Source organism: Macaca nemestrina, chromosome 14 (genome assembly GCF_043159975.1).
Source record: "Macaca nemestrina isolate mMacNem1 chromosome 14, mMacNem.hap1, whole genome shotgun sequence".
NCBI lineage: Eukaryota > Metazoa > Chordata > Mammalia > Primates > Cercopithecidae > Macaca > Macaca nemestrina.
Genome location: NC_092138.1, coordinates 86,984,120 through 87,009,035, shown reverse-complemented (window position 1 = coordinate 87,009,035; position 24,916 = coordinate 86,984,120). Strand labels below are relative to the sequence as shown.

Below are 24,916 nucleotides of genomic sequence, written 5' to 3'. Positions count from 1 at the left end.
GCCCAACTGGCTATACTTTTACCTGCTTATACAGTCATCTCTAGGTATCTTTGAAGCATTGGTTTCAGGACCCCCACAGACATAAAAATCTGAAGATATTCAAGACCCTTATACAAAGTCCCTTAGTAGTTGCCTATGACCTATGCACACCCTACCATGTACTTTAAATCATCTCTAGATTACTCATAACACTTAATACATTGGAAATACTTTATTGTTTTTCTATTTGCGCTGTTTTTAAATTGTTGTAGTGTTATTATTTATTTAGTCAGTTAGTTTCAAATATTTTGTATCTCAGATTGGTTGAATCTGAGGATGTAGGATCCAAGGATATGAAAGGCCAACTGTATACTCATCCATCTCTGCCAGCAGTCAACAATTTTTCAGTAAAGGACCAGATGGTAAATATTTTGGCTTTGTGGGCCATACAAGATTTCTGTTGGAATGACTCAATTCCGCCTTTGTAGTGGCAAATATGTAAACAAAGGAGCATAGTTGTGTTTCAGTAAAACTTTGTCTACGAAACCAGGCAGCAGGTTGGGTTGGCCATGGGTGGTGGTTTACTGATGCCTGGTTTGTGCAAGTATGCACATGGCTATTATGCCCAGGGCAGGGCTTGGTAGAGAGTGTAGAAGGCACACACTTGAGTCTCCTTCTCCTTCCTTCATGCTGTAAATAGCAGCCTCACCATAGTCCTCAAGGGCCTGAGAAATCAAAGCCTGCTAGACTTCCGCCTCATGCCTCCTTTGTTCACTACAGTCCAGCCATGCTGACTTCCTTTTCCCTCTTCAAAAGTTCTTCTCTGCCTTGGGAATCGAATAGTCTGAACTTCTTGCAATCCTTGCTCAGTTACCTGTTCCATATCTCCCTAATGGGTTCACATCCTACTCAACCCTCAAGTCTCAGCTTAAATGTCAAATCTTCAAGATCTTCTTGACCCCCTCAATGTAAAGGAGGCCCTTTGGTTATACACTTCTAAGTATTTCCACTTAGTGTCATTTTCAACAATGACACTAAAATAATTATTTGTGTCTTTTTCCTAACCTCCCTGGCCTTCCTTTTTCACTGCTGTTTTCTTTGAAACAAGCACAGTGCCTGGCATACAGCAGGCATCAAAAAATATGAACTAAATGAATGAATGACATCATCCAGCAGCCAATTTGCAGAATCTTCTGCCTGGGTCTGACTGCACATGTTGGGGCAAGCAGCTGATTTTTCCTGCAGGCTCTAGCAGTGAGGTTTTCACACAATCCTTACTGCCCATCCATCATTTTATTTTAGGCACATTACTTTTCTGTCCAAAAAGAAAAGGAGGATACAATTAGGTCTATATCCCTCACTTGCTTAATATTTCAATTTCCCTCAGGGTACTCCCTTCAAGTAGAGATCACAGCTCATGAATATTAAATGTCTCTTCCAACCCAACATGGACTCCAAGAAACAACGGAGAGCCGGGAGCTAAGAAAAGACCCTGATACCCAGCCCAGAGGCCTCTACCCTCTCCCAGGCCGCCTCAGTCATAACTGCACAGATGTACATCAAGGCATATGTATGTGCAGATGAATTTCTGGTCACTTTAAATATCACAATGAAGTCCTTGTTCTTGGCTACCCAGATTCACCTGCCTTGGACTCTGGCTGCCTTTCAAAGGCACACATCAAAGTTTGGTCTCGATTCCTCACATTCAAGCAAGCACCAAGTCGGTTCCCTGAGCCTGACCCCTTCCTGAGAGTCAGGAAGCTGACCTGGGCTGCGGGCTAGAATTCCTCCCTTCTGGCGTCAGAGGCCGTTCTGTTTCTTTTCATTCCAGCCTTGCCTCTCTGTGGGGTAGGCCTCCCGGGTTTCCAAAGGAGGTGGTAAGCCTTGGTCTGAGGCAGGATGGCAAGCTTGATCCTAACCGGTGCTGACTCAAGGGTGTTTGAATGCATCCATCAGACCTCCCTGTTGAGTACTTCAGATCTTTGGTGCTGCCCGCACGTCAGCCTTCCGCCCCATCGCCTCCTTTTCCTGCTCTTTTGTCCCCTCAGTGACCCCCTTTGACCCTTTGGGTGAAAGGAATTCCTTTCTCTTCCCCAAGCCCTGATTTCTTTTAAAATGCACCAGTTTTAAAACAATAACAACCTGGGATTTAAATCCTAAAAATCAGAGCTGAAAGCTCCCTGGGAGCTCATCAAATTCCCTCATTATTTTACAGTGGGGAAACTGAGAACTAGGAGATTCAGTCATTTTGCAAATGGTACCACTGTAATTTAGCATCAGGATTTGGTTCAGGACCATTTTTGCAGATGATGGGTCAAATGCCTTTGCATCACTCACAATTGAGATAGGCAATGAGGAAGGGGAAGAAGAGGTGGCATTAACTGACATCCTTGATTGTCCAATAACTGTTGTGCATTGTGCTAAACACTTTATGGATGTTATCTCATTCTTTTTCTAAACAAAACTGTAGGTGTTATAATTACGTCCATTTTTCAGAAGAGGACACTGAGACTCAGAGGGATTGAGAGATGCCTAAAATGATCCATGTAGTAATTGCAACCAATAGATATTTGAACTCAAGCTCCTCTGTCTCCAACATTGCTATGACAACCTTATTAAGTGCCAAACACATTTTATGCTAAAAAAAAAATGATTTGGCTACTGTCAATGGAGGGTGATCTGTTAAAAATAAAAATACAGCCTAAAATACAGTATGACCTTCCATTGGGGGTATGGGCTTTATGCCATGGAACATTTATAGGGTGATAATAACTGAAAATGATTGTTTCATGATTCATGAAAATGGCACAAGAACATGTGCATTCACTTTTGTTTCCTGCTGTGGTTCAATGGCACCAAACAGAAATAGTGGAAAGGAGAAACACTCTCTTGCTGTTTCAAGACTTAGTCTGGAATTGGACATAGGCTTCAGGGCAGACAAACTCTGAAGTCTCCTTCTTTGACCTACCTGGCTATATGACTTTAGATATTCACTTAAACTCTCAACGCCTCAATTTTCTAATCAGCAAAATGGTGTAATTATTTTGACTCTACAGAGTTGCTGGGAGGGTGAATGAAATCACTTTTACAAACAGCTCTTAGCAGAAAAACTGGCACAGTTGGGTATCTAATAAACGGAATAACTTCATGGTTAAAACGTGTAGACTCTGCTTAGATGTTGTGAATCTCATGTTTGCTATTTCTCTGTGTAACTGTAGGCAAGTTACTAAATCTCTCTGAACCACAGTTTTTTCCTCTACAAAACAGGGATAACATTATTTATCTCATAGGGTTTCTGGGAAGATGGATACAACTTCTGAATTAATCACATTAATTGGTCGGGCATGGTGGCTCACGCTTGTAATCTCAGCAGTTTGGGAGGCCAAGGCAGGCAGATCACTTGAGGTCAGGAGTTCGAGACCAGCCTGTCCAACATGGTGAAACTCTGTCTCTACAAAAAGTAGCAGGGTGTGGTGGCACGCATCTATAATCCCAGCTACTTGGGAGGCTGAGGCAGGAGAATCACTTGAACCCGGGAGGTGGAGGTTGCAGTGAGTCCAGATCATGCTACTGCACCCCAGCTGGGTGACAGAGTGAGATTCTGTCTCAAAAAAATAAAAAATTAAAATTAAAAATAAAAAATTAATTATGACAATAATAGCATCAGTAGCAAACACATCTACTGACATACTTGTCAGGTGTCACCATTTTAAATGCTTTACAAATATAAACTTGTTTTTCCTCGCGATAATTCTAAGAAGTAGGAACTTACTAACCCATTTTATGAATGAGAAAACTGTGACACAAGCTAAGTGTCAGGGACAGGCTTTCCACCCAGAATCCGTGTTCTTAACAGTGATACCCTATGTCATTACTTCGGTGTTAAGAATGCCACCAATCTAGCTGACGTATTATCACCCTCGTCATCGCCTTAAAGACTACCACCATGACCCCCACCTATATTCCTTTTTCTTTTTCTTCTTTCATAGGCCTGCCTTCAAGCCAAGGGAAGCTTTATTTCAAAAATGTGTTCTGGGAAAAGTTACTACGTTTTCCACAGAGGGAGGTCTGATTGAATACATGCAGTCTGGAGAAGTTTTATTTTGTTTTCTTAATTTTAATTTTTTTAAGGTGAGAGGTGGATCATCTATTATGATTTCACATTGTTAGAAAGAAAAATAATAATAAATGCAACTCCCAGCAGAGCCCACTCTTCCCCCTCTCCTCCAGCAGATGCTGTTTTCCTTTTCAGTCACTGTTGTTCTAAAGTCTCATCGGAACCTCCACTAAGAAGACGGGGCGATTCATCTTCTTGTTTTCCTTTCTCGCCTTGGCTCAGAGCAGGCCAGAGCAGCCTGACAGAGGGGCCACAAGTCTCAGTGAACCCCTGCCCCTCCCAGCAACTGGTGGGGAGGCGGACCGATTCTTCTCCCCCGCTTGATGTGCCTCACAGAGGAGGGGAGAGAGCTGGGGCTGGGGGTTGCTAATTGAGTTACTGGCCTTGGCTCTAGGACAGGGCTGGGGATGCTGTGTCAGGGATCACAAAGTGATGCTAATAGCAGGAGTAGGGGAGAGAAGAGGAGTGTGGAAGGAGGGAGAAAAAGAGACACACAGGGAATGCCTCTACATCTGGGAAAGACGACGTGGGGGTCCCTTTCGCTTTGTTTTCTTAACTATATATCAGCGTCAAGCAGGATTTGAAACCAAAAACCTTTAAATAGCTGTTTGACAAATCAGAGATTCCTCAGTATCAGGTGAGGGAAGAAGCTTTAGAGTCCTCAGTCCAGTCTCCCTAATTTCACAAAGGGAGAAACTGAGACTCTGAGATGCTAAGCTACAGCCAGGAGGCCTCTAGGTCTAAACTAGGACCTGGACCCGGCTATGCTGAAGAATACAGGGTGGGAAGTCAAAACAGAACATGAGGGCGTCTCCACAGCTGCATCTCCTGTAATGCACTAGATTCCATCTCAGAAGGTCGCACGCTTCCAGCACCAGCTAAAGATATATTACAAAGTATAACCCCTTTTGGGGACCCTTCACATTTTGTCTGACTAATTTGACTGTTACCCCACCTCCTTCAGCTTTTATCAGCAGCCTGTCTGTAGTTTATGACTCAGTGCTTTAGAGACAGAATTCCCAATGCTGTGAACAATGCCTGCAGCCAGTGCCTGTTGCGGGGAGTTATCATTTTACTGATATCACATTTTTTCACTGAAACCTCAGGCCTGGTGTATGTTATATTTTTAAAAGAGGGGGAAAAAAGACAAGATAACTTCCACATTGCAAGGGGAAGAAGCCTGCATTGCTTGGGAGGTCATGTGGGTGGTGTTCATTTTAACAAGCAACTTATTATGTGCTGGGGGATGAGGGCACCAGGGGTGGGAAATTGAGAACAGGAAGTCCCCAGGGTGTTGCATAATAACACATTGGCACCTTGGGAATATTTCCGGATGTGTGGGCTTCTGAAAAGTGAATGGGAATGTCACCATAAATCTGTCACCCACCCTAACGCTGGTGTTACTAAGCCAGAGAAAACATCAGCCTTTCTAAATGGAAGCAGGAGAAGGAGAAAAAGGTGGAAGAGGTAGAGGAAGAGAAGGAGAAAAAGGAGAAGAATAAGAGGCAGAAGAAGGAGTGAAGGAAGAAGAGGAGGAGGAGAGGAAAAGGGGGGAAGAGGAAGAGGTGAAGAGAAAAGAAGAAAAAGGAAAGAATGGTGGAAGGAAGGAAGAAAGTCATTCAAATGGAGAGGCAGAGGAGTAGAAAAAGCAGGGTTCTCTACTCAGACTGGAGACAGGATCACACCTCTGTGTGCTGTGTGACCTAGTGCAAGTGAAGATGTTATAAGAGACCTCAGATCTCACATATGGAAACAAGAGACCACCTGTAGTTCACAGAAAACAGAAGTGCATATGAAGAACCTATCACTTAGTGGGTATCCATAAATGGTGGTTGTTGCTGGTATCCTGTGCCCCCAACATTCCACACAAACACACACGGAAAAAAGTAATAGCTCATGTGCATCAAGCACATCCAACTTGCTAGAAATGGGGTTAAATCTCACATTATCTATGGAAATAATTTTCAGTCAAGACTCTGAGTGACAGTCAACAAAAAACAACTTTGGATAAATTAAGCAAAACAAACAAGCAAAATTTACTCGAAGAATATTGGGTACGTATGGAACACTCTCTGGAGAGCCAGGACTTTGTGCTCTGAAACTCAATTCCAAGCCCAAGATTAGGTCCCAAAACTAGTTTAGTGAGTGGATCCAGAGCTGGTGCTGTGCATAGCTATCTCAGCTTTGATGCTAGATGCCTTCCCTGGTACTTAGGAGGCTGATATGGATGTGGCTACTCCCACCATCCTCAGCAAAAGGGTGTCTACAGTATCCCTAAGTCTAAGGACTACTAGCTTCCAATTCAAAGTCTTGGGTTGGTGTGTCTGATTGGAGGGCAGAGGGAAAGCCTAGGTTTTATATACCACACTCAAGCTACCAGGAAGACCGGGAGGAGACGCTTGGATAATCAACTTCTTTTTTTTTTTTTTTTTTTTTTTTTTTTTGAGACAGAGTCTCGCTGTGTCACCCAGGCTGGAGTGCAGTGGCGCGATCTGGGCTCACTGCAAGCTCCGCCTCCCGGGTTTACGCCATTCTCCTGCCTCAGCCTCCGAGTAGCTGGGACTACAGGCGCCCGCCACCTCGCCCGGCTAGTTTTTTTTGTATTTTTAGTAGAGACAGGGTTTCACCATGTTAGCCAGGATGGTCTCGATCTCCTGACCTCGTGATCCGCCCGCCTAGGCCTCCCAAAGTGCTGGGATTACAGGCTTGAGCCACCGCGCCCGGCGGATAATCAACTTCTATACTAAGCGTTGGGTTTTTCCTTATTAGAATAATTATCTACTAAGTCTAGGAAGGAAATTCTGATAGAAAGCATCCAAAAATATTGGTAAATAACTTCCACTGTTGGGTTCTAGGACTTTTACCATTTTCTACATGAGAACACTGAGGCTTAGCCAGTTACACATCTAAGTCATGGTATGCCTGATCTCCTGGCTGCTATCTTGACCACTGTCTTAACAAATGCAATCATGGAAACAATGTCAACCTCAGCACAGCCTCCCACACTTGTCTCATTTCTCTGACTCATTAAAGATTGGTCTGCTGGGAGTAAGGATTCACTGTCTATTTTTCAGCTGTTCCTTTCAGAGGAAGATAGTTTTCTAGACTTGAGCTACACGATTTGTCCTTGGAATGTAGTCCCTGGGAGCTGGGATCTCTGGAATGCCTGTATCTCTGTGAGTGTCTATAATGAGATTTTAAGTGGCCAGTGAAGGGCGTAGCTGAAGGCTTTCCTCTAACATAAACTCCACTCAACATACAGGGGTAACAGAGAGCCTTCCCTGGACACTGTCCACACCACTGACGGTTTTGTATTCCGTTCCATTAATTTGTGACATGACTTGTTTCACAATTTTTTTTTTCATTCACCCTGAAAGCCTGCAAGACCAGGAGCTATCTTTTTTTGCAGGTAACTTACCATAGTGAGCTCTGGAGTCAGGCTCTCTGGGTTTAAATTCCAGCTCCACCACTTAACTGTGTATCCTTAGATCATCACCCCATGCCTCAACTTCCTCTTTTGAAAGGGCAGTTCAGTACAAGAGTTGTTATGAGAATAAGAGTTTATAAATGTGCTTGGTATATAAGAAGTATTCAGCAAATATCATCATCAGCAGCAGAACACAGAATCTGGTAGAGAATAACAGTCTACAAAATGAACCTAGGAGGATCTCAGTCTCATCCTCTCGGAAACTCCCTCATTTTTTTCATTTTGTTTTGAGACAGGGTCCCACTCTGTCACCCAGGCTGGAATGCAATGGCGCGATTTCGGCTCACCACAACCTCTGTCTCCTGGGTTCAAGTGCTTCTCCTGCCTCAGCCTCCCAAGTAGCTGGGATTATGCGTGCCCGTCACCACTTCTAGCTACACTGTATGTTTAAAATGCAGTTTTTTGTTAATAAGAAATGGTGAACCACATTATGATTTTCACCTACTATCTGCACCTGGCTCCAGTAAACAAGCATATAAAATATCCCAAATCCATGGAACAGGGGTTGATAAACTTCATAGGTAAAATACCAGATAATAAATATTTTAGTTTCTTTGGGCCATGGAATCTCTGCTGCCATCACTCAACTCTTTCACTGTAGCATGAAAGCAGCCACAGTCAATATGCAAAGTAATGAGTGTGACTGTGTGCCAATAAATCTTTATTTACAATTACAGGGAGTAGGTTCGTTATGGCCTAGGGACCACAGTTTGCAGACCCCTTCCATGGATGAGGAGCTTCTACCTATTAGAGATGTCCTTATTTTTCCTGATCGTTGCATAGTTCTGAAGCAACACAGCAGATGAATGTCAAGGCTCAAGCATCCTTTTCAGGGTACCACATCCTACCTTCATCCCATCCTACTTTCTTTCCAGAAGCACATAAGTTACATGCCACATCAGTGCAAGTTAAATAGGCAGATTTTTTCACCATGGTCTGGGACTAGTGTTAGTTGCCATAAGGATGATGACAAAGGTAAGAGTTTGGCTCAGGTAGAGCTCACAATTAGAAGGAATTCAGTCACCCACCTCGAAAAAATCACACAACAGAAGCGCAGGTAAGGCTCTTAAGTTTAAGTTAAGACCACTTAACCCAATCATTTAAAAATTTACAGTAGGTAAACTGAGGCCAAGACTAAGGAAGCCACTTGGCCAGAGTTATGTAAGTTCTCAGCACAGCTGGCACTAGAACCTGGTTTTCCTAATTTTAATCCAAAGTTCTTTCCACCACATCACTAGGCTAGTATCAAGCTTTTACTACGGACCAGACCATACTCAAATCCACAGAGGAGAGAAAATTTTTTGGCAATTTAAAACCCAAGGCCCTGCCTAGAAACTCCCGTGTCCTTCCTTCTGGGGCATCTTCCTATCTTCCAACCATAAATATTTACAGAGCACTTCAATTGTGTTGCTTAGCCCCTACTGGGTGCCAAGAAGATAGTAGGTGCTCAACAAATGTGTGTTGAGAATTGAATAAGACACACGTGATATATGGTCTTCACCGTCACGGAGCTCACAATCTACTGGGAGAATGTCTAAATGCACCCCTGTAATGCACTGCAGATGCGAGGATGCAATGCTATCTTTTCCTCTTTAGTCTTGGAAAATTGCCTGTCAGTGAGAAATCTTCCCACGAAGGTTTTCATCCCCTTGTAACTGCCCCTTCTCTCTTCAGATAGAGCACCTCTGTCTTTTGTACTTGCAAATGAATTGTGATTAGTTTTCACCTCCAGCCCAGGGGATTAGCTGGGGGACCTTTGATCTTCAGGTATCGATTTGCATCTTAAAGGAAGTATGATCTCATCTGGGCCAGCTCAAAATTCCACCCCTGCCCCCCAAGCCCTGTCTGTTTACCAGCCCGGGGCTGACCAGGGCCTCCCAAGTGGGGCTGAAACAACAAGATCAGCCAGACTCCAAGAGAAGGCAGAGGAAAACAAATTTCCCAAACGGCTTGGTGAAGGTGGGAAAAGGACATTTGCTTCCTAAACACAGGCTGGTCTGCTATTCCTCCTTTCTCAGATCGGAGAGACTGTCCAAGTTTCTGAGTCTGCAGAGGGGACCCTGGTAGTTCCTGGATCCCGGCTGGAGGTTGCAAAGCAAAATGAGTTGAGCTTGAGAATCAGACAAAATCAGGTTCAAGTTCTGATTCTGTCTTTAATCACCTTTGACCTGTATAACTCTGGACAACTTTTGAAAATTTTCTGGCATTTGATTTTTTCTTATCTCTGAAGTAGGAATAAAAGCCTTAAAACATCTCCAGTAATACCCATCCTGGACATTTAGTGTGAAGAAAAGCAGGGATGTTTGTAAGGTAAAGCTTGATCAAAAGAAGTTACCCGTCACTGGCATCATCTATGAGAGCTTAAGCTCTTGAGGGATTGCTTTGTTTGTTTTTTCACTGCTGTATTTCCTGATACTGAAAACAGTGCCTGGCACGTAGGAGGCACTCAATAAACAGGTGTAATACAAAGGAGTGAATCATCATTTAGTCATAACTATTGTTAACCAACCATTCTGCACCGTTCACTTCTTCATGAAGGCCACGAGAAATGAAAAAGACGTACCAATACAATTGAAGGAAACTTCTTGTCGGCAGAAAAGGGAGCAGCCGTCACCATTGATCTTGTTCAAGTCATCGCATTCTTCACCTTGGTCTCTGCAGAGCAGATATGGAAGAGAAATGTGCCAATTTAGTCTCAAAACCATGGCTGGACATGGAAAAGTCCCTCCCTGGGCCATGAACTGTCAGTGAGACCTTGCACAAATCCCTTTCTCTGTCTGAGTCTCTTTCTTCATCTTCAAGATGAGATTTCTAAAAGGTGTAGACTTATAAGATACTTTCACATTTGCTTTGCTTTGTGTTTCTGATGACAAAGTGGAATTCCTGATTCCAACTCATTCTCTGAGATTCTCTGAGTCAGTTAACAAGTCAGATGGGAGTAACACATGGAAGAACTAATGAACAAATAAATGGTCTTGCTCTCACAGCATCTAGGAAGTCTCATGGACATTTTCTTGTTTCTGATCTTAAAAGAGCATATTTGAAGGAAAATGTAGAGATTCTGTTCCTTCACCACTCCCTGCCTTGATATCCTTCTTATTCTCCCAATATACTTAAAGGTAACAATTTTTTTTTTCATTCATACATTCAAGTTTAGTCACCCTTCCATTGGAAAGTTTTGCTTTCTCCACTGGGTGTGTCATTTCTTGGTGTCAAGAACTCCAAGGGCTGCGAGACTACACTGTTAAGAAATATTAATGCTCCCTTTGTTTTTGTTGGAATTATTTCCATCACCTAAGGATGATTTTGCAAAGGTTGGGATGGGCAGAAAATGAGCAATGATCTTTGAATTGGGCTTAGGTAACAAGAAGGAACAGCAAAACCTGAAAGTCTGGATGGGTTATTGCTTTCTGCAAAACGATCATCCTTTAAAAAACAAAACACTTGGGTTTAGAACCCCATGTCTCAAACTAACTGTATAATCTTGACTAAGTCACTTGACCTCTTGATCTGATATTTCTGTGATGATTTAAATTTAAATTAATTGAAATGAATTATAACTAAAATTCCAATCCTCAGTCATAGTAGCCACATTTCAAGTATTCAGGAACCACATGTAGCTAGTGGCTACTGTAAAGAACAGCACAGAACACATTTCCATCATTGCAGAAAAATCCATTAAACAGTGCTCCTGTGGATGCTGAACTTCAGTTTTCTCATGTGCTAAAATGGAAATAATTAGTCCTACTCCTCTGAGTAGCTTAAAGTGGTCAGTACAGTGGGTGACACATAGAAGATGCTCAAGGAGTCACAGTCCCCATTCCCACTTTGCTTTGGGAGGTCTCTGCAGAGTGTGTGACAGCTGTCCCTCCCTCCCCAGAGACCAGCTGGGACCTGTCACAGCATGGAAGAGGCCTTAGACTTCTCCTTTCACCCAGGCAATTAACACTGGACAATGTTTGTTGCTTTTAAGAGGTGTCAGAGTAGCAGGATAATGCCTTGCAATCAATCCTTAGGATGTCTAGGGCATTGCATTGATCTCCAAAGAGCCACCCAAGTCCTCTCCTGTCTGCACACCTATGAGCAAAGAAGTTTGTATTTCTAGCTGGTCTCAGCATTCTCTGGCAGTAGATCTTGCTTGCTGGAAATTGCTGATGACCTTGTGCTTCTAAGCTAATTCATGGGTTGTTTTGGAAAAGACTTAAAAAAAAAAAAAAAAAAAAAAAAGTACCTGGGCTGGTTCCCTAAGCCACAAAGCTTACTTTCAACATCCCTTCCATTGCCACCCAAACAGTGTTCTACTGGTTTAAACAAAACATTCGGGTCACTACAAATATCTTCTAGGCATGACAGATCTATCATTAGATAAAGAGGTTCTGCGAAACCTTATTTGACCTCTGGGGCTGGAGCAGGTGGCCATCTTTCTCTGTGTCCATAGACATCTTGCTCCATCTATCACAGCACTTGTCAAACTGACTGCCTTTGCCTGTTACTTGAGAGCCCCTTATAAGAGACTGTAATTTGCCAAAGGAAGTGACAGAGTCTTCATCATCCTAGCACCTCAGTTTCTGGCACAGTGCCTAGGATACAACAGACAGCATGTAGCCACTCCTTTACTTGTTAGTTTTGCAGAGTTGTCACATCGCACAACAATGCAATGGGGAATCCAGATGAGAATTTGGGCCCTCTGTTCATGTACTGGTTCTACATCTTACCAGACATGGAAGCTTGAGAAAACCTCTATAATCTCTTTGTGCATTAGTTGTTTATCTGTAAAGTATTATAATAAGACCTATCTCACATGGCTGTTGGGTGGAAGAAGTCAAGGAGACAATAATGTAGCACAGTGCTTCATGAACAGTAGAGGCTCAAGAAGTGTGTATAAATATTATTGCCATTATCAAAACGCTCATCCATTGCCTTCACCTTTACCCGATCTATGAAACGTAGGATCTGCTGCTATGGATCATTTAAGACAGCACTCATCCATTAAGGGCCTCACTGAGTGCTGCATCTATCCATATTTCTTCGTAAATTCTTTTACAGACAGAGCAAATTAACTTGCATCATTCCAGGAAAAATCCTATTAGCTAAGATGATATCCCTTCTTTTCCCCAAAGTTTTCCTTCCCCCCACTCCCCATCCCCACTTAGGGAAACATCTGTAAGCTATATTTAGTTTCCTACAAAGTATATCAACAAATATTTGATATCTACAGGTAACTGAACATGTGTTTGATGTTTATGCAAGATACTAATTCTAGGTAAAAATACTAAAAAAAAAAACTGTATTAAATTAAGTATACTATTTAAAATTAATAATAATTATGATACTAATAGTTTTAGATCAGCAAGAATGATATCATTTGCAGTGTTTAACCAATGCATCTATATCTGTTTCCACCATGAGCTGAGATGAGCAGCAGATGAGAATCGAAATCTGGCGACTTGAAAAAAAAAATTGGGCTAAATTAGAAATTCCCAAATCACAATTATGAGTTATCAGCAATGACTGCAAATATTTTCTGGATATTCTAGATATGAAGTTCATTATTGGACCCACAAATGATGGGGTACTTTCTCCATGGAAAGCCCTCCGCTTAATTGTTCAATGTTCAATCAGACAGTAGCTGTATTAAAACCTGGAATTTGATGAATTAATGTGGGAGAGAAGAGCGGGAAGTTCCCCTTTCCCCAATTTTACTGCATTGGAAACTATATATTCTTTTTCTGTTGCTACATATGAATGTGGATCTTAAATACACACAGCATTGTATGTTAAATAGCTCAAACAAAGTGAGGAGCTTTCTATTCTGTACTTGAGGAGTCAAATTCTTGGCAATCAGCTAATTTGCACTATAATGCAACACTTAAAAACCCTTACACTAATCTCTTCAATCTTAAACATTTTGACAATTCAGATATTAAATTTCAGGTGTAGGACATTTAAGAAATAAATATATGAGCCCAAAATATATATATATATGTGTGTGTGTATATATATATATGATATAAATATATGTTCCTGCTTCAGAAAGCCACTTGAGATTATGCAAATAATTACGTGCCTTATCAGTGCCAATTTTTTAAATGTCATTTCTTATTTTAATAACTTGAGTTAGTACCTTTTCATTAACAGTTGGCAAACTTTAGTTGTGGAGTGGGGAGCAAAGAGGAACAGAATCTTATAAATACTGCTATCTTTTTACACAGCAAGTTTAAAAGATATAATTTGCCAATGATCTGATCATGTTTGCAACATTTCTATTGCCTTGAATATTAAGTTATATTCAGAAAGAATACTGCTGGCAAATAACTGATGTCTATGTGGATGAGTATCTATATGCCAGCTCTTTTCACTTGCATTACTGCATCATCCTTGCTGTATTCCTAGCTGGTCCTTTCATCCTAAAGCTGATGTTTCCAGTTTACATTCCATACCACAAAATCATCAGAAACAAATTAAATTGTTCTTCCCCTCTAGCTTAGTGTTAGTGATGAACAGAAAGAAAGAGTCATCTAGTGTGTGTCTTTCATATATGTACTACTCCTATGAGTTGATTCATGTTCTACACATCAGTGGTTTCATCCAACTGTGAAGCAAATTCTTTTTTCATACCACCCCTCCCCTTATAGAAATAGTAATTGCAATTCCATATTGCACAGATATTATGTGACACCCAACAGTGCTATTTAATGAAGAAATTTTGCCAATAGCTTGTTTTGCCTTCTCCACATGTAATATTTATCATTAAATCTGTCCATAGTTTAAAAAGTCTCTTAGCAATAGTGTGACTTGCAGATAAACACTTTAGCAATGAGGAACATAATTTTAGCAATAAGAGATATAATTTTGAAAGATTATTGGTCTCTTCTCCACCTCTAGAAACAAAACTCTCAATTTTGTGCTAGAAAACTTTTTTTCTTATTCTGGAGGAAAAGCGCTTAAAACTTTATTTATTGAGTTTTAAACAATGCAAAAGTCTTGGTGGCTCCCCTTCCCTATTTGCCAGTTGCATAGCATCTTGTCCTGAGAATAAGAGGATGAATGGATTGATAATCTCATAAAATCCACACTTACTGATTCATTTGCCTCAGTGTACTCATATACACATTCAATTTTCACTCCAGAGTACTGTTTATTATTTATGGGTTAAACATTGTAGTGAGTTAAAATACTTCGCTATCTTTATGAGCCTTTGACCCATTTTGTAAATTGTTATATAATATGATACAATAGAAGTAACAAATAAATATGCAGTTTTCAAAAATGTGAATGGTAACCAGCAAAGTACGTAAAAGTGTTTTAACCTAGATGAACTGTGTCCTGTTAACTGAATGTGTGCTGTGACTGGGACGGAAAAATCTAATGGAATCCTTGTAGCACACATAAAGCAACTGAGAGCAAGAGCAAATGATAGTAGGTGCATAAGGGTAGTTCTGTCTCAATCATATGTTGTATTACATAGTTGCAAAATGTATGTGTTCAAAAAAATAGTCATAGCTTTTCTTCTGAGTTCAGCAAATTGTTTGGAGACCAATCCAGAGACTGCTGGGGACCACTAGTAGTTCACAGCTCATGCATCGAAGAATATGTCATAAGCTCTTCTATTCAGCACCCTAACCATCTCTTGACCTAATCAGCATCCCTCCTCTTCTTTCTTTAATTAGATCTACTTACTTTTGTATAATGCCATCGCCACAGTACCCACTTCCATGGATGTATGTGACAGCAGGTGACGGCTCACTCTCTTCAGTTCCTGAAATAGTTATGACCCAATACTGGTACACACTGCTACGATTTACATCCCTGGAAAATACAAAGAAGACATAATTATACAATTACAATACTGGGCAGACAAGGAGAGAATGGTAAACTGACCCCCTGGAGTACGTTCTATCAGTCTTGCTCATTTGTGAAATCAAATGCACATTTAGTTATCCAATACTTTCTATTGTCCACTATGGTTACATCAGTTGGCTAAGTATAATGTACTACACTAAAATGTACAGTAAAACTAGCATCAATTGACTGATAACTATGTACTTACTAGGTGTTGTTTTTTTCTTTAATTTAACCTATACAGCAACCCTGTTGGAAAAGTATCAGATGGCAAATGACTAAAAATGAAGATGTTTGTGAGGAAGCCATTCAGGAAAAATAAATATAAACAAAAGCACAGAGGTGGGAAAGCACCACACCAGATTCTTAGGTGTGATCATGTTTCTTCATTTTAAAACCTGAGCAGAAACTCCATTACACGTGAGCAAACCCCTTTCTGATGCTGCATGTACAGTGGATCTCTGCCTCCCTGCCACTTGCTTCTCCCTACTTCTTTCACTCTTGACAAAATAATAATAATAATAATAATAATAACAACAGCATCCATTAATAGAATATGGGGCCTTAGGCTAAACACTTTTCATGAATTTCTTATTTGAGAATCAAAACATCCCTACATGGCTGCTAGTATTTACATGTTGATTTTACAGATGGTGAATCTGAGGCATAGGAAGGTAAAGCAACTTGTTTATAATCATATGCTATTAAGTGATATCCTATATTCTGCCTATCTTATCCCTATTTTAGGTCTGTTTTAATAACCTCGCCCCTTGCAAAGTCGGGCCATGTCCTGGGAATCACAATTCCAAGGACTGCTTCCTGCCAGATTTCCATCTTGCCTAGATTGCATCTCTCCTCGACCTAAAGACCTCCTAGTACCTGCTCTGACTTCTCAAAAACAAACCACCAAATGAACACGGCTACTGCCAATTATCCTCCAAGGCAAATATATGTTCATGTCAATTCCACATGACCACATCGCCCTCCCTATTTCCTTTATGACCATTCTCAAATGAAGATGTTATTCCTGTCTTTCATCTACCTCTGTATCTATTCTTTTTAATAATAATTTTTTTAATAATAAAAAAGTACCATGGGAAAAATCACAAAATGATAATGAAGAGAATTCCTATCAGATTCTAGAGTTGGGGGGGATTTCATAAACAAAAGGATGATGTCAAAAAATCTCAAGTTCTCCTGCCCATCTGTTATTTCAGCTGCTGTTAGAGTTTGGGCTGTTTGGTTAAGGCCAGCAAGATAACAGGTGCAGGGGCAATGGACGGAGAATGTCTTCAGACTCTCAACGCAATAATGAGTTGGAGTTTATGAGCATTGAAGGACCCTGGGAAAGAACACAACTTTCCTGAGAATATTGGATGTATTACCCCAAAGGGAGTTTGTTTCAGCAGCACTGGAACTACTAATATTGTGGGTAGACCAAAAATCCCTGGAGACTTAGTGCTCTGCCAATGAAGATAAAATAGGTGGACATACAAATATCTTGAGAGATTTTTATGCATGAATGATGGTTGTTTTGTAAACCTCGAATCCTATTTTGTTGATAGAATTATAGGATTTATGATTTCATTTAGCTCTTTGGCTACTTTATCCACATCTAGACTAATGAGCATACACTTCATCTGGTGATAATTCTAAAACTGGAGTGGGGTGGAGAAAAACGTAACAATCCCAGGGGATACACAAAGTTACATGATAAATATGACATGCATTCTATTGTGTGTTCATTTTGTTCTAAAATACGGAGGCATGTTTTATATTTTTTAAATGGCCACGTTGTGATATAAAATAAGAACTTTTCTTCAGACTACATCCCAGTCCACTGGGGCTATCCAGTCATTGTCTAAGTAGATAGGGGTAGTTCTCTGGAAAAGGGTGAGTATGAAAAGTACCTCTCTACATTGTGTTTTTCACTTCTGGCATGTGTCATGAGTGATTTATGGCTGATCATATTTAAGGTGCTTGGCTAATATTTGTGAATGTTTTCCTTCTCTCTCTACTTTGTCCTCTTGCCTCATCTCTTCCTCCTCCTTTTCCTCAATAAACTTCAACATAGAGACAAGAAAACATGTGTTTCTGTCCTGGCTGCCTCACTTATTAGCCAGGAAGTCATGGGCCAGTGTTTCACCTTTCTGAGCCTATTTCAAATCAGTCATAAACCTGGCTTCACAGCATTTATCTGCAGATTAAGTGTGAGAACATTTATAAAGCACATATGTGTCCCGCCTATGATAAACATTTAATAAATGTTAATCCATTACAATTAATGGTTAATTATCAATATCCTTGTCCACTGAATTTATGCTATGGTCCCCTTACTAGAAGAGATGGAGAGACAAATAAGTAATGTAATCTTGGTTAGGCAAGCCCATGAACATGGAGCCATGATCTACCATGTGTGCCACAGCTTGATGAAAAGTATCTTTTCTGCTACTTCACTTGGCTGGAACACCCCCAGTGCCTGGTAGCTTGCTCTCTTTCCAGGTGACCCATTTCAGCTTCTGAAAATTCTGAATCCCAGAAGGTTTCTCTTTACCCCGGGGTGAAATCTGTGTCCCTGTAACTTCCACCCACTGACCTCCTTCTTATCCACCAACATCATATTTGATTAGTACAGAAACCTTAATAACCTTCCTTCTTCTAGCTGCGTGTGTGTGTGGTTCATATTTCATTGTTTTCCAGAAGCTTAAGCAGCTCTTTGAGGAAAGTGTTGCTATCCCACATTTTCAGATAGAAAAATAAAAGCCCAAGTCACTCCCTTAAGTTAAAAGGTGGGGACAGTGGGATGGGTACAACAGTTACTAAAAAGATCATGTTTTCCACAGAAAAATTTCTATGATAAAACTACATTTTCTCCAAGTTAAAGTCAGAGTTAATGTTAAATGAGGGCTCTTTTCTCAAGAACCTAGGTAGAATAGATTTCCTTCAGAAGGATAAGCTAGTGGCTTCTGAAGGCTTTGCTGGAGGTTAGAACCTATTTCATTGTTGGTCTAAAAGTAGGACATTTTTGTCAAGTTGTGCCTTTCAGCTGCTCCTAAAACCATCTGGAAAGCCTTATGCTATCACTTGAACTCCTTCCCCTCCTGTGCCTCCTACATTCAGATGGACCCTAAGCCCTCTCAATTCTCCCCACTCAGGAGTTTCTACATCATCCTTTCTTCAATTCTCCTGTGGCCCATATGTCAATCTTGATGACCGAAGCAGCTTCTGGCTTAATGTCCTGCCTCAACCATATCCTGTTTCCAGTCTTGCCAACATCGTCAGAATATTCTTAAATATAGAGTCACTCTCCAGCTCAAAATCTTTTCATCTACTGCAGCAACAGGAGCTTGCTACCAAGCTGAAATTTCCAATTTACTCTTTCTTTGGAACTAAAATTTTAGCAGGTCATCTGAGATGTGATTATTTTGGCTACTTCTGATTTATTTCATCAAATTTTGAATGCCATTTTCAGTTTTTTCTTTTTAAACTTCAACGATCATTAGTAGTAAATCATCAAGTCTGCATCTGAATATTTTATGTTTGTAGCTAATATATTTTAATGTGATGAAGTTGTTTGTCTCTTCTGAAGGGTTGTTCTGTGGAATCTTTGCAATTTTTTTTTTTTTTTTTTTTGAGAGGGAGTCTCGCGCTGTCGCCCAGGCTGGAGTGCAGTGGCCGGATCTCAGCTCACTGCAAGCTCTGCCTCCCGGGTTTGCGCCATTCTCCTCCCAAGTAGCTGGGACTACAGGCGCCCGCCACCTCACCCGGCTATTTTTTTGTATTTTTTAGTAGAGACGGGGTTTCACTGTGTTAGACAGGATGGTCTCCATCTCCTGACCTCGTGATCCGCCCGTCTCGGCCTCCCAAAGTGCTGGGATTACAGGCTTGAGCCACCGTGCCTGGCCTTTTTTTTTTTTTTTTTTTTTTTTAAAGACAGTCTTGCTGTGTCACCCAGGCAGAAGTCATAGATGTCACTGTAGCCTCAAACTCCCTGGCTCAACCAATCCTCCCATCTCAGTCTCCCTAGTAGCTGGGACTACAGGCATGCACCACCACAGTGGCTAATTTTTAAAACATATTTTGTAGAGACTGAGTCTAACCAAGTTGCCCAGGCTGGTTTAGAACACCTGGGATCCAGTGATCCTCCCCACTCGGCCTCCCAAAGTGTTGGGATTACAGGCATGAGCCACTGTGCCTGGCCCTCATGCCTTTTTTCTTTTTTAAACAAAACAAAACAAAACACCTTTTTCTACATTTAGCTATCTTTCTTTAACACATATCGCAAATGGCATATGTGCCAGAGGGTTGTATTTCTGATAATTAGAAACAAAAATGCTGGCATTTCTGATTGATAATAATCTCAGTATTCTGCCTCAGAAAGTCATATTGATGGTAAATGTATATCAAATTTAGAGCACAACTTACACTGAAATTTAATTACAGGTTGTGAAATCATTATCTAAAATATTAATACATACATAAAGAGGGTAAGCACCTTATGACTTAAGCTTAAATATGCATTTAAAATGCATAAATTAAAGCGTATTGGTATGTAGTTAATATGATAAGTCAATTAAAACCTATCTGAAATCTGTAGACAAGTCATGTGATTTTGCGGGGGTCTGTTTTTCTGTCTTTTAATTAGGATGTTTGATTCTTGTCCCATACCACTGTGAAGGTCAAATAAGAAACATAAAAGTCATATAGGAGGAAGGGGAGAGACAGCCTCATTACCCTATTTTGCTTCTTCCAGAAAACTCTCTTTGAGCTCCTTAAATACTCATTATTGATCCTATTGTTTCCATATCATAGCATTCATTTATCATTGTCTATCTCTTCAAATAGTCTCCATAACTAAACTGTGTTATATTTCTTTAAAACTCCATCTTCTGGAATAAAAACAGTAATCATAGTTTCTATGTGTTGCCCACTTATTATATGCTAGGCACTATGTATCATGTTTTCTATGTACAGTCTCAACCAAAAGAACAATCCCTTGAATAATTATCCTCCTTGTCAGATGAGGAAACTAACAACACTTAGGAAGATTAAGCTACTTGCCAATAGTCACAATATTTTTGTCATGGAGTAGGGACTTGAACCAGTTCGGTCTAACTCCATTCCAAGACGGTGCTTTCCAAAGACGGAAGCCCCAAGCTTTCTGAAAGTACAGCAGAACAGAAATCAGAAGACTTTGTTTTGGATCACAAAGAGCTTACATACAAAGACCAGTTGAAAGATTTGGAATTTGTGTCTTGTGACTTCCAAATCTTTGTTTTTCTATATTAATTTCATAGTATTTCCCTATGAAATACTACTGCTGACTCATTGATCATGGACAAGACATTTCCTCTTTCTGTCCATCCATTTTTAAAAATCTATGAAAGAACAATCTGGGAAGGATGTGATGATTAGTTCTGCAATCCATGGTTCTAATTCAATGAGGAGTGTAGTGTTGTATCCTTATGTCTTGAGCTTTTCCACAGGCTACAAACTGCTTCAGCATTTAAAATTCTGCACTGAGAATGTGTGTAGGTCTGGACCTATCACCCAGATTATCTGAGTTAGAAGACATAAGATGGGACCACCTAGGATGCCTTTGGCTCAGGAAGAGCCCAAGTGTTCCAGTCTAGCCTTGAGCTAAGAACCAGAGGGTATGTCTGGGCACTTGGTATATAAGCCTTCAGCCAAGAATGGGAAGGGAAGGAAACATTCACTTTTTGAGCCTGAGATGATGTGCCAAGACTATACATGCTATTATTATTGTTTTAATTAGAAAATACTTCATTTTTATAGAAAAGTACAGACTATACTATAACCAATATTCATAGGCTTACTATACAGCTTTGTCAAATTATAACTTTGTGCCATATTTTCTTCATATCTTTTATTTTTGGTGTGAAAGGAACAAATAGTGATCAAGTTTAAACCCACCTGTATGCTCCTCCTGTATCTCATTTCCATCCCATGCACATTTTTATACTTTTTGCACATATGTATTGTTTTACATATTTTAAATTTCATAGATGTTTAAATACTATACTTATTTTGTAGCTGGCTGTTTTTCTTTTTTCCTTAGCATTGTTTGAGATCACACATATTGCTACAAATAGATCTGGCGTATTTTCACTAACATAAATATTTTATTGTATGAATATATTATACTTTATTTGGCCATTCTTTTCTTGATAGATACCTAGGTTGGTTCTTTTATTATTCCTAATATTGTTATTTAATCACTGTGTTTATTATTTACAACAATGTTGCTTTAAACATTTGTGTTCTTTTCCTCTGTGCACACAGCAAGAGTTTTCTGAAGGAAAAAAAGGCTAAAATGGTATCATAGGTTAAGGTAATTGCATCTTCAACTACTAGATATTGCCAAAGTATTTACCAACATGATTGTATCAATTAACACATCTACCCAAATGCTTCCCATTGCTTCAGGTCCTTGCCAGCACTTGATTCTGCCAAATATGTAATTTTTTTTTGTCAATCTGATGGTTATTAAATGATACTTAATTATTGTTTTATTTTGCCTTTCCCTGATTACTAACAAGCCTGAGTATCTTTACATGTTTGTGGATCAAGTAGGTTTCTAGTCATGCGTATTGTTTGTTCATCCTTTTGCCTATTTTAAATTAAGTTGCTTTTGCTTTTATACATTAATATGTAAGTATATTTACATATACTGGATATTAATTCTTTATAATTAAAGCCATTGCAAATACCATTTCATACTCTATGACTCCTAATTTTTCATTATGTTTATGCTGCTTTGTTGATAAGAGAATTTCACGTCCTTCATGATTTGTGTTTTTCATATGTTGTTGAATAAACGTTACTTTAAGATCATAAAATAGTCTCTTTTATTTCCTTTCAATAATTTTAAGGTTTTGTTTGGTACCTATATGGTTTCAAGCACCTACGATACGTTTTTTGTTGTTGTTGTTGTTGTTGTTGTTTTTGAGACAGAGTTTCATTCTTGTTGCCCAGGCTAGAGTGCAGTGGCGCAATCTCGGCTCACTGCAACCTCTGCCTCCCATGTTCAAGCGATTCTCCTGCCTCAGCCTCCCAAGTAGCTGGGATTACAGGCATATGCCACCAGGCCCAGCTAATATTGTATTTTTAGTAGAGATGGGGTTTTGCCATGTTGGCCAGGCTGGTTTCAAACCCCTGACCTCAGGTGATCCACCTGCCGCAGCCTCCCAAAGTGCTGGGATTACAGGCGTAACCCACTGTGCTTGGCCCACAGTATAGTTTTTTAAATGATGTGAAATAAGGATTGTTTTTCCCCCAAATATGTATTAAAATTATGTGTCCAGCACTAGTTAACCTCTTTAAGATAACAGTTAATCCTTTCACTACTGAATTGCAATACTGCTTTTGCATATATCATTTCAGTACTTTCATAATTTTTTTTTTCTGGGTTATCTTGTTTCATTGGTCTTTTTTTTTTTTTTTTTTTTTTTTTTTTTTTTTTTTTTTAACGGAGTTTCGCTCTTGCTGTCCAGGCTGGAGTGCAATGGTGCGATCTCAGCTCACTTTAACCTCCGCCTCCCGGGTTCAAGCAATTCTCCTGCCTCAGCCTCCCGAGTAGCTGGGATTACAGGCATGCGCCACCAAGCCTGGCTAATTTTGTATTTATAGTAGAGACAGGGTTTCTCCATGTTGGTCAGGTTGGTCTCAAACTCCCGACCTTAGGTGATCCGCCCGCTTTGGCCTCTCAAAGGGATTACAGGCGTGAGCCGCGCCGCTTGGCCTCATTGGTCTATTTTTTATCTATTGTTTTATCAGTAGCAGTCTATAGTAATTTCCATAGCAATATAAAAGTCTTAATTTACATTGTAAGTTCATTCTATAGTTTCCCTTTTCAAAAGAGCCCTTTGCTCTTCCATGTGAACCTCCTTGTGAAGCTTCATCCTTAAAAATGCCTGTTGAGATTTGGATTCTAATTTCATTGAATGCATCAGTGTATTTGAGGAGAAAGGGCATCTTTATGATACTGTGTCTTCCCATTTATGCACAGTTTATCTTTTTATTTATTTAGGTCTTCTTTTATAGTCTCAGTAAAGTTTTAAAGCTTTCTTCATAAAAATTGTGATGATTTTTTATTAGCAATATATGCCTTACTCTAAGCATTTTATAGGTGTCAGTGCTATAGTAAATAATAGCTTTTTATCTAGCTATTTACATACACACACATACACACACACATCTACACAATTACATGTAGGTATATTTGTATTCTAATAGTTTGGGGATAATAAAAAATAATTGAGTGTTATATAAATTTATATTGTATTTGGAAGTCCTCATAGACTGTTTTAGTCATTCTAGCAATTGTTGATTCTTAGTAATTTTTCTATATTGTTTCCAGTAGATGAGGAATAATGATAGTTTTTTGTTTCCTTTTCAATCCTCAGACTTTTTTTGTTTCTATGTTTTGTCTAACTGCACTAGGCTGGAGACCAATGGCAAAATTGGGCATTCTGAATATAACCCTGTGATCAAAAAGATACTTTTTACATTTTACTTATTCCCAGTTTACTATAATTTTTTCATCATGAAGGAATCTGATTTCACAGGGTTTTGAAAAATACTCTACATCTAGTAAAAATCACTGTTTTAAAAATTATTTAATTCACAAATATTGTGAATTACATTAAGAGACCACCTAATATTAAAGTCACCTCTTTAACATTGTATGTGGTTTTTAATACATTGCTGAATTCTGTTGGCAAATATCTAAGATTTCTGCTTATTTGTTAGAAATCCCATTGATTGAAAAGTTTCACCTTTTTTCATTTGTTTGTGTTTTGTTTGTTAATGTACTGCATTGTGGGCAGAGCTCATGTTCTATGTGATACTGATACTTTGATATTTGTTTAAATTTGTTTTGTGGCCTAGGACATGGTAAAAAAAAAAACTTTAAAAAATAGTCTGCATCTCTATTCTAGAAGGAAATATTCATAATTTGGTTCTGTATCAGGGTTCTATAAATTTTTATCAGCTCAAATTTTTTTGTGTTGCTCAAAATCTTCTAGATTATTATTATATTTTAGTTTGCTTGATCTATAAATTATTGAGAAAAATGTGTTAAAATATCACAATGTCATGCATTTATCTTTTTTTTAGGTAAAAGTCATTGATTTGTATATTTCCAGGTCACATTATTTGGTAAATTCAGGTTTTAAATCATAATATCTTCCTTTTATCATTATGTGGTGACTTTTTTTTAGTCACAGTAACATATTTGCCAAATGTTTCCTTAGTCTGAAAACAGTATTAATTTGTTTGGTTAGCATGTACCTGGTAAATATTGTCCCCACTTTTACCTTTAACCTTTCAGCAAAACTTTCTTGAGTTAAATCTGACTAGAGAATCTCCATCTTCATCCAATTGACTTTAATCTGATTAGTATAATGACTTACACTTCCATTTTTTCCTTGCTTATTTATTCCTTTCCTCCTTTCTTCCCTTCACTTGGA

At 39.5% G+C, this 24,916-nt stretch overlaps 1 protein-coding gene across 1 annotated transcript in view; it reads right to left on the bottom strand.

Moving 5' to 3' along the window:
- The window catches only part of LOC105487115 (pappalysin 1), a 250,659-nt gene that overhangs the window by 123,844 nt on the left and 101,899 nt on the right, over positions 1 to 24,916 (bottom strand). Inside the window, exons 8-9 of the mRNA XM_071078810.1 lie at positions 15,264 to 15,392; positions 10,147 to 10,238 (exon numbers count right to left, since the gene is read on the bottom strand). Of these exons, the coding sequence (XP_070934911.1) occupies positions 10,147 to 10,238; positions 15,264 to 15,392 (221 nt within the window). The remainder of the gene's footprint in view (positions 1 to 10,146; positions 10,239 to 15,263; positions 15,393 to 24,916) is intronic.